The 10,905-nt window shown below is 38.2% G+C and overlaps 1 protein-coding gene across 13 annotated transcripts; it reads right to left on the reverse strand.

The window, feature by feature from the left end:
* Positions 1–1,095: 1,095 nt before the first annotated feature.
* PYCR1 (pyrroline-5-carboxylate reductase 1) lies at positions 1,096–8,850 on the reverse strand. 13 transcript variants are annotated; one of them, XM_074260451.1, is made up of 8 exons: positions 8,745–8,850; positions 8,031–8,136; positions 6,899–6,969; positions 4,206–4,385; positions 3,817–4,038; positions 3,556–3,648; positions 3,187–3,350; positions 1,096–1,911 (listed from the first exon to the last, which is right to left on the reverse strand). In XM_074260451.1, the coding sequence occupies exons 2-8, from the start codon at positions 8,095–8,097 to the stop codon at positions 1,746–1,748; spliced, it is 963 nt and encodes a 320-aa protein (XP_074116552.1). In that variant the 5' UTR covers positions 8,098–8,136; positions 8,745–8,850; the 3' UTR covers positions 1,096–1,745. The 13 variants fall into 13 exon arrangements, with proteins under 13 accessions (XP_074116552.1, XP_074116558.1, XP_074116553.1 ...); XM_074260457.1 differs by having other exon boundaries at positions 8,757–8,839; XM_074260452.1 differs by having other exon boundaries at positions 8,031–8,168; positions 8,745–8,814.
* Between the last annotated feature and the right edge of the window lie 2,055 nt (positions 8,851–10,905).

The following is a 10,905-nucleotide window of genomic DNA, read 5'->3' on the forward strand; positions in this document are numbered from 1 at the left end:
AATTTTCTATATGCATGTTGTATTCTCCTAAAAGAATATAAATTCTTTCAGGGAAGGAATAGTTCTATTTTTTTAACAGCACTTATTCCTTAGACTTGTGAGAATCAAATGAGATAATTGTAAAGTGCTTAGCACGGTGTATGGAACATAGTAAGTACTACACAAATATTAGCTATTTGTTATTATTATTATTATATACCCAACACTTACCTCAATATCTGGAACATAATAGTTGCTTGTTGAACTGAGCTTCATTGAAAAAGCAAAGGACTTATTTTGCTTAAAGAATTGAAACAGAGAAACATTGATATGAAAATAGGAACAAAAGGCATAGAGAGTTGCAAATGACAAATTAGAAAGTATATATTAAAAAATCTGGGCTCCAAAGGAGGGTATGATTTTCAGAGATATGGGAGTGGGCATATCAGAGAATAGATGATAATGAGAAAATAGATGATTTCCTCCTCAAACTAGAGAAGCAGGGAACTATAAATATGAAATGCAGCTTATGATGTCAAATGATTAAGAGATTAAAAACAAGAGAAATTAATAAAATAAAGCAAACAGAAATGAGCTTTAAAAAACATTTCTGCCTCAAAGAGTAATGTCAAATAGTCACAAGCCCAAAAAGAGTCCTTGAAAAAACTTTAAAAGGAATTCAACAATCAAATAAGAAACATAGAGGAAAAATGAAGGGGAAAAGCAATCCAAGAAAATTATGAAAATAAAGTTGTGGTATATGATTGATAGAATACTACTATGCTATATGAAATGTTGAACTTTATGATCTTAGAAAAATATGGGAAAATTTGTGTGGAATAATGAAGAGCAAAACCAAGAGAACATTGTATACAGTAAGAGAAATATTATTTTAAGAATAACTTTGAGTGACCAAATCATTTTGACTGTTATAAATACCCAAATTAATTACAAAGGATATATGAAAGATGCTATCTGCTTTCAGAGAAAGAACTGATAAATAGAAATATATATTACATATATATGTATATAGAAATGGTTTCACATATGTATACATATTTGCAATGGTAGTCAAATCCAGGACAGGGGTGGGGGGAGGGGAAAATAAAAAAAAAGTTAAGTGATAACTTTATTATACTTTTAAAAGTTATAGCAAGTTTTATATAATAGATTTGCAGTTTCATTTACAATCACTTTTTTTTTTCCTGTTCTACTCTTATAGAAAGCTTGTTTTATTTCTTAAGTTCAGAATAAAATTTAAGAAAAAAAAACAGAAATAGGGAGGAATAAGGAGGAAGGAGAGATGGATTGTTTGGCTTTCAGAACTGCTCCTTCTAGGGTAGAATAAGTCTATGAGTCTGATTCAGCTATCAGTGTTGGGCTCAGCACTCCTGGCATCCCTCTAGTAACAGTCAACTTTCAGAGAGAGGAATGGCAGAAGTTATTTCCATGGGGGAAGTGGAGGGAAAGGGCTGAATGAATGAAATATTCTCTTCTGCATTAGAGAGTTCAGAAACTACAAGCCATAGGGGAATCCTAAGAATTTTAAGAGAAAGAGGAGTAAGTTTGACCTTTCTAGTTTGTAGGGGAAAGTCCCCATGTTGACCTCTGTAGGAAAAAAAAACACCCTGATATGTCCACATTGTGGACCACAGGACATGGGCTTCCTGATACTTAATCCATAGCTGTAACAGTTCCATGTTAATGCTTTCTTCCTATGTAGTCTAGAAGCAGAAATTGGAGAAAAGAGAGAGAGAGGGGACACCTCAATCTTTCTTGCCTCCAGGGGCCTGGCTTCGAGCTAGCAGTTTAATGAAACTGGAAGATGACTTCGTAGATTCTGTAGGAGAGTCCAGCTTCACTTTATCCAGCAGAGTTTTCTTGATGGCAGCTGGAGAGATCTTTTCTTTGTCAGCCATGGACTGAAGTTCTCTGTGGAATACATATTAAAAAAAAAATTAGAATGAAAGATCTAGATCTGGGATTTCTATTGGTAAGAAGATAAGGAGCCTACAGACTCATAGAGACTGTCCATTGGAGCCTTACCTCCAAGCTAAAATCTGACTGAACTTAAGATAGACACTCATCCAGGAGAATAATCAGGAGATGAGAGTGACTCAAAACTCTGTCCCATAAATAATCACTGAAGGAATGAGGGATATTCCTTTAGGAAGGATAAGACTTTTGTCTTCAAGTATTCAAAGAGCTATCATGTGTGTGTGTTTTATTTGTGTGATTAAAATAAGCATTTCTATAACAGTATAAAAAAATTGCACATGAATCTGCAAATCTATTATGTACAACTTGTCATTTCTTTTAAAGTTATCATGTAAATTTCTTTTTCTCGCTTTTTTGTGCATGACTTATTCTGTAAAGCTCCAGAGGGGAGAATTTAGATTAATATATGGAGGTTAGAAGCAGAATGATCTTCAGACCATATCAATAAGAGCTTTTTAACAGATGTGATTATTGGAGTTATGGTAGAGGGAATTCATGTTTCAAGTAGGGGTTCAGTTAGATTAAATGATTTGACCAAGGTCATACAGTTAATAAGTATTGGGATTAGGATTTGAATACAGATCTTTTAATTCAAAATCCAGTACTCTCTCAATCGTACTCCCTTGCTTAGAAGACCAAGAACAGGGATTCTTAATCTTTTCTATGTCATGGATTCTATAACAATTGGGTAAATCTTGTGGATCCCTTCTCAGAATATTTCTAAATGTATAAATAAAATAATAGGATTACAAAGGAAAACAATTATATAGAAATAGTTATTAAAATTTTTTTTTAAGTCACAGAAGAATGGAAATCTATCTGTGATTTCACAGTATTCTTCACACAGTGAAGAACCATTGATTCACAGAAAATTACCAAAAGTTTGTAGGGGAGTGATAGCAAGCAAGAAAAGGAACACCAGAACCTAAGACAAACTATTCAAATAAATGATCATTACTAACTAAGCTCCTAGAGCCAGCTGCTCCCGAGGGCCAGATGCAGCCGTTAAGGACTCGGGTTATGGCAAATGGGCTGAGGGGCGGAGACAGAGTGTGAGTTTTTGTTTTTACTATAGTCTGGCCCTCCCACAGTCTGAGGGACAGTGAACTGGCCCCTTATTTAAAAAGTTTGAGGACCAGTGTCTTAGAGGGTAGATTGGGATCAGAGACTTGCTTGAAGAAAGTGGAGAGGAAAAAAGAGGGAGCCCACCGGGTACGGATGCAGGAAGCCTCCACAGCATTGATGAGGAGGGAGCGGAAGCCACCACTCTCTAAGAAGTGCAAGGCATGGATGGTGGCTCCTCCAGGGGAGCAGACATTGTCCTTGAGCTGTCCTGGATGCTGTTCGGACTCCAAGAGCATCTTAGCAGCTCCCTGAAGAAGGAACATGGATTAAAGGAACATAGTGATTTGCTATAAGAGAATCCATTCTTCCCTGAATCCATTAGATTCCTTCTAGGAAGACTTTTAGGGAATAGTATTGCCCTTACCCCACCTTTCTACTAACCCCTAAACAAAACCTAAATTTCTAGCCCCCAATCTGAATGAGAGAACTTCCTTTCTAATGAAAGACACTAACCAATAAAGCCTGGGCCCCCAGGCGGACTGCCAGACGCCGAGGTAGTCCCATCTTCACTCCACCATCTGCCAATGCATCCAAAGCTGTAAATGCCTGTAGGAAAGATAATTATTAAACTTTGGGGAAAAAAAAAGAAGCCTTGGTAATAAACAGAAGAGGGATCTCTCAGGCTAATGGAGATGACCCGGGCAACTCCATCTTCTCTCCATTAGCTCTGTTCACCACCTCATTTTAAAATCTCCCCCACACCCTAAGTCTCACATAGGCAGGCCCGCTACCGCTGAGGCCAGTGACAGCATCAATAAGGTCCTCTTCCACTTCAGTGCAGAATCCCACACTGCTCATCAGCTGTTCCAAAAGCTTCCCATCCTCCACCTGGGCATGGGTTCCTGTAGCATAAACTGTGGCACCCTCCTGTACTACCACAGGGGTATTAGTCATGCAGCGGATGACTTTAGGGGCTGGCTGGAAGGTTGTCAGTTTCTGGGGAAAGAAAATAGATTTACACCTTCAAACAATTCTTCAGTACCATCTACCCTGTTCCACCAATTAGCCGGAATCCTTCTCTAGATTCCTTTTTCTCCAAAGCCCATCAGTATCTGGAAACATACACTTCCCACCTGAGAGGGTAATGTGAAAGAAAATGGTACCTTCTCAATGGAGCTAATTGTGACACCAGCTGCACAGGAAACCACGATGTGTCTCTCCTTAATATCAGCTCCAATCTCATCCAGGATGAAGGGAATGATATGAGGTTTCACAGCCAAGAAAAGTACATCACTATGCTGCACTGTCTCCTTGTTGTTGGGGGTCAGGTTTACACCAATCTTCTGTAGAAATTGATAGGGAAATCATAGTTAAAAATATCATAGTTTTTTTCTTTCTCTTTTGATCTGATTTTTCTTGTGCAGCATGATAAATGTGGGAATATGTTTAGAAAAATTGCGCATGTTCAATCTATAGTAGGGGAGGAGGGAGGACGAGGAGGGAGAAAAATTTGGAACACAAAGTTTTATAAGGATGAATGCTGAAAACTAAAAACTAAAAACTAAAATAAAAATAAAAAGCTATTATTTTAAAAAATATTTTATTTATTTAATATTTTTCCACAGTTATAATTTTTTTTACATTTGTTTTTAAAATTTTTCAGTTTTAGGTTCTCTTCCTTATTTCCACTCACAATTAAGAAACCACATGTAAAGTCACATAAAACATTTCCATAAATGTCAAGTTGTAAAAGAAAACAGATCTCTCACCCTAAAGAAAAAATTCTCAAGAAAAATTAAGTCAAAAAGAAAGAGACAGAAAAAGAGAGAATGCTTCAATATGCATTAAAGACACAATCAGCTCCTTCTCTGGATATGGATAGGATTTTTCATCAAAAGTCCTTCAGAGTAGTCATGAATTCTTGTACTACTGAGAATAGCAATGTCATTTACAGCTGGCCATCGCAATACATTGCTATTACTTTGTATAGAGTATGTTTACTTTGCTTGAGTTGATGGAGGACTTTCTACTTTTTTTTTTCCTTTTTCTGAGAGCATCCTGTTCATCATTTTCCATAGAACAATTATACAGCAAACACCTACCATAGTTTATTGTGCCATTCCCCTATGAATAGACATCCCCTCAATTTCCAATATTTTTGCCCTGAGAAGAGAGCTGCTATGAATATTTTTGTACATATAAGTCATTTTCTTTTTTTTTTTTCTGAATATATTTTGGTATTCATGCCTAGCAGTGATGTCATTAGGTCAAAGGATATATGTGAATTTATAGCCTTTTGGGCACAGATCTTATCTTTTGATCATTTATCAATTGGGGCATAGCTTTTTTTTTTTTTTAATAAATTTGATACATTTCTTCTATGCTTAAGAAACGAAGCCTTATCAAAGAAACTTGAAAAGCTATTATTATTATTTAAATAATAGCTTTTTATATGCATAGTTTTCAACATTCACCCTTTCAAAACTGTATGTGCAAAATTATTTTTCTTCCTTTCCCTCTACCCCCTCCTCTAGAGAGTTAGCAATTCAATATATATTAAACATGTACAATTCTTCTATACATATTTCCACATTTATCATGCTACACAAGAAAAATCAGACCAAAAAGAAAAAAATGAGAAAGAAAATAAAAATCCAGGCTATTATTGTTTTTAAAAATAGATTAAGATAAACAAAAGAACATTATGATTAAGAATAGTGTGGGCCAGATTGTTGGGTTTTAGAGCATCCTTGGAGGAACAATTAGATTATCAGCCTAGCATACAGTTATAACCTAGTCACTTTTGTGGCTCTCCCTGAGGTTTTCTTTTAAAGTTCTGTCCCTGCATAAAAGCCTTAAGCTGATGTTGCTACAATTATTAGGCAGATGAATAATTTGAGTTAGGGGGCAAAGAGAAGTATCTCTCAACCCTAATTCATGAATTCTACCCAACTTAAGTCAATGAACACTAATTAAGCATCTGTATGCACAATTTTAGACAGACACTGGAAAATAGCTTATAATTATACAGTATTGGAAAAAAGTCCTGTCTTCATAATAGTCCTGTTGGTGATAAAAAAATATTTTTATCCCCATTTTCAGATAGGAAAACAGAGGCTTAAAAAGCTTGAAAGGTTTGTCTATGAGTACATAATAAATGTATTTTGCACTAAAACCCAAGTCTTCTGGCTCCAAACTAATGCTTTTTTGTTTTTTTTTTTTTTAACGTCATAACATTGACTAAAAAGCAAAGGGATGGAGAAACAAAGCTAGGCAACAAGCTGAAAAAACATTGTGGTGAAATAGGAAAGGATTCTGAACTTGGCACCATAGAAATAGAACCTCAGTTTTACTCTTTATATAAGGAGTACTTTCCCCACTGTCTCCAGCTTCCTCAGACATCCTGTTCACTAAAATATACTGTTTTTCAGGATGCAGGTTTGTGGCTTGTCAATGGATTCTTCATGCTAGTAATCAGTCTTCATAACCATATCCTCAGTGCTATCTCTTAGACACCCAATATCTCACCAACTGAAACCCAAGTTAACCTCTTTCAAACCTTAATAACAGTCTGAGAAAGGGAAGGGTAACTATAAGGGGTAGAAGGAAGAATATGTGGTCTCCTTAGGTAAAAAGGAGAGTAGTTTTCAAATACACCCACACTGAGATATTCCCACAGGTCAGATTAGCCTGGTCAATAATCTGTGTCAAAGTGGGGGAAGGGTGTGCTTCCCTATGGTTTCTGTTTCCAGGTCTGAGAAGATAGTCCAGAACTTCCCACACATACAAAGACACAAACCTCATCTATCATCTTATGGGTTCAAAACTCCACCTATATTTCATTTCTTCTACTTACTCTAAGTGCAGAGACTGTGGGCAGGTCCATATCTGGTGAGCTGGCCATTATCTTGTGGGAGGCCAGGATGCCTAGTGAGGGAGGCGAGATTGTTTCAATTCAAGGACAATGCTCCCCCCAGAGCCTTCAAGGCTCCACCAGGAACCCCTACTCCCCATCCCTTATCTTGTACCCTCCACAAAACAAAAAAACTAACTTATGTGTGCCTCTATCACTATGTGTATCACTTCTCATTCTGGGGGCTTCTGTTGATCCCTAGTTCAAATTCAAATTTGAGCACTGAACAAGCCTCGATTCCCTATAAATCCAGAGGATGCTTGATATGGGACACAGAACTAGTTTTGGAACAAAAGAAATCTGAGTTTCTACTTAACATATATGAGCTGAATGACCATAGGCAAATCATTTAATTCTCAGTGCCACAGGCAACTTTTTTTTTTTTTTTTTTTTAAAGATTGGGGGAACAATGAGATTAAATAATTCGCCAAAGGTTACACTGCTAGTAAGTATCTGAGGCAAAATTTGAACTAAGGTCCTTCTGACTCCAGGACTAGTGTTCTATACTCCTAACTGCCTTCTCAGACTGCATGTAAATTACAGACCACTTGCAGATGACTGATATCACAGGTCCAGATTGGGGGAAAAGCTATAGCTATGTCTATATATCTAAATCTATATCTATGTCTAGATATCTATATCTGTAAAAATATATTTTTCCCTATCTTGACTTGTGGACCAGATATGTCTTTGTATCTGTCAGTCAGATTCTGAGTTACTAATAAGGAACTACTTCTCCCTGCTCCTCAATTTATCAATCAGTCAACAAGTATTTATTAAATATCTATTATGTGCCTTGCATTGTTTCAGATTCAAATAAAATTAAAAAAAAGAAAAAAAAGAAAAGACACAATCCCTACTTACAATGAGCTTACATTCTAAGGGGGGAGAAATAAATGAAAATTAACATAAATATAAAGTTAATAAACAAACATACAAAGTAGTTAAATACAAGGTAGGGAGAAGGTACTGAGAGCTGGCTGAGGTGGGGAGATAACCTAGGACAAAGGCAACTAAATCTAGCCAACTCAGATCCCAAATTTTAGCTCAGTTGGGGAATGACCCCAGTTCTTACCTGCTGAGGTGAAGCCTTTAGCCAGGGCATATGCCAGTTGGCCAGCTCCAATGAAGCCCACACTCATGGTCCCAGAAGTTCAGCTCAGCCAGAAGGACGAAAGCAGCTAAAACCGGATAGGAGAGAAAAAAACTTCCACTAGAAAAACAGATTGAGTTGAAAAGCAGAGGGAAAAAAAGAGCAGATACAGGCCAGAGCAACTCCTCTTACCTAGCCATTCCTAAGCCCAGCCCACAGAAGAGCCAGTCCAGGAGTCTCTTTTTCTTTCCTAGAGCCGCCTAGTTTAGCTTCTTTACTTAGGCTACTCTCTTGACGGCTCCATCTCTCCATAGTTCCTTTCTCCCCTACTTCCCCCTCTTTGGAAAAGTGAGATTTGCTCCTTACGGGAATGCTCACCCAAAGAAAGAAGGACAACGTCCGTTTCTTCGTTAGAACAATCAAACCGGGGACAGGAAAGGAAAGAGAGGAATGAAGGAGGGAAGTAGCATCTCCCAGTTACTGGAGATAATAGGAGGGGGGCGGGGGGCGGGGTGATGGTGAAGAAAAGCTTTTCTAGTTGTAAGCAGGACCGCTTCCCCTCCCCACAGCACGCGTCCTCAGCCTAATCACAATCACCTCCTCAAGAGCAGTCCCCTTTCCTCCAGCTCCCCCCCCCCCCCCCTCCCCCCCCCCCCCCCCCCCCCCCCCCCCCCCGCTTCCCTCCTAGCTACTTACCACCGTACAAACCTGCGGAACAGAAATACAGCTCAGGCCCACGTGTCAACTCCAAGCTCCACCGGGCTCTGTCCCCAGTCTGTGCTGACTTAGCCAATCCGAAGCCGAGGAACTACGGTCAGGGCCAATCACCGCGCGGAGCTGGATCCCGGGATGTGTGATTGCATCATTCGCTTCATGTTCAGCCTGCTACACTATATCGTACCATATTGTAGAGCTAAATTCTGGCGTCTTTGGGTCCTAGTCTCCAAACTGGAGCTCAGGACAAAGCTAAAACACACGCCTAGGCCGCTGAGGTCGTCTCCTACGGACTGAGCAGAAACAATGGAAAGAGAAAGGGCTCTGAGGTCAGAGAACTTAATCATACCTAGAATCTGATGCTGGCTACTGTGAGACCTTGGACAAGAGTTACTTAACTCTTCAGTAGGGGAGAAGGAACTCAGTTCCTTCATTTGCAAAAAAGAGGAGGTTGGGCTAGTTAAGCTAAGTATCATATCTTCTGCAAAGAGCGATAATTTTAACTCCTCACTGCCTCTTCTAGTTCCTTTAATCTCTTTTTCTTCTCTTATCGCTAAAGCCAATTATTTCTAGTACAATATTGAATAATAGTAGTGATAATAGGCATCCTTGTCTCACCCCTGATCTTATTAGGAATGTGTCCAGTTCCTCTCCATTGAAAATAGTGATTGCTTTTGATTTTAGATAGATATTGCTTATCATTTTAAGGAAAACTCCCTTTATCCCTAAACTCTCTAGTGTTTTTAGTAGGAATGAGTGTTGTATTTTGTCAAAAGCCTTTTCTGCTTCTACTGATATTATCATATGATTTCTATTGGTTTCTTATTGATATAGTCCATTATGGCAATCTTTTCTAGATTTTGAAATGAGTTAATTTCTAAGATTCCTTTCAACTCTAAATCTATGACCCTATGAAATCACTTAATCTTTAGGCCTCAGTTTCTTCAGCTATAGTGTTAGGTCCGATTAGATCAGAGATGAATTATTAATTTATTATTATTTTTTGATTCATGGACCCAAGTCCAAGATTAAATGTATAGATCCCTTCTCAAAATGATTTTTTAATGTGTAAAATAAAATACATAGTATTACAAAGGAAATTTGTTAAATTGAAAAGTAGTTATCAAAATGAGAGAGGAGAGAGAGAGAGAGAGAGAGAGAGGGAGAAAGAGAGAGAGAGGGGGGGGGAAAGAGAGAGGGGGGGGGAGAAAGAGAGAGAGGGAGAAAGAGAGAGAGAGAGGGAGAGAGAGAGAGAGGGAGAGAGAGAGAGAGAGAGAGAGAGAGAGAGAGAGAGAGAGAGAGAGAGAGAGAGAGAGAGAGAGGGAGGGAGGGAGGGAGAGAGGGAGGGAGGGAGAGAAGAGATCTTTATGGATCCCAGATTAAGGATTCCTGGGCAAACTGATCTCTGGATGTCTTTCATCACTATAGTAAGAATGAAGGGCTTTAAATTCATCAGTCAAAAAAATTAACTACCTACCATGAATCAGTACTGTGCTAAGTAGTGGGGATATACATTTGAAAAATAGAAAGCCTTGGCCCTCAAGGTTCTTACAGTATAATGGTGGAAGAAAATCCACAAAAGGAAGCTGAAAAGTGTCAGGGGTTGGGAAAGTGGCAGGGTGAGGTGGGGAATAGATACTCAACAACAGGGCTTGGAGGAAAGATCAGAGAAGTCCCAAAGTGTGCAGCCAAGTGAAAAATGAGTTCTGACCTGAGCTTTCTCCATAAAAAGAGGTTTTGGATGATTCTACCAGTCAAAAGAGCAATAGATTGTGATGAGGTAAACTCCTAAGGCTGATGGCATCTTCCAGGATGATGAGATTTATTTAATAATGAGTTTCCTGAGAGATGATGGAAAAGACAGTGAAGTTCTAAGTAGTACAGCCAGGTGAGAAAGAAAAAGCCAGAAATTCATTTATATATTGTTATTGTTCAGTCATTTCAGTCTTGTATGAATCTTCATGATCCCATTTCAGTTTTCTTTTCTTTTCTTTTTTTTTATTAATTTTTATAATTATTACATTTTCTTTGACAGTACATATTCATAGGTAATTTTTTTTTACAACATTATCCGTTGTACTCCCTTCTGTTCCAAATTTTTCACCTCCTTCCCTCCATCTCCTCCCTTAGATGGCAGGCATTC

This window comes from Sminthopsis crassicaudata, chromosome 4 (assembly GCF_048593235.1).
Source record: "Sminthopsis crassicaudata isolate SCR6 chromosome 4, ASM4859323v1, whole genome shotgun sequence".
Taxonomy (NCBI): Eukaryota; Metazoa; Chordata; class Mammalia; order Dasyuromorphia; family Dasyuridae; genus Sminthopsis; species Sminthopsis crassicaudata.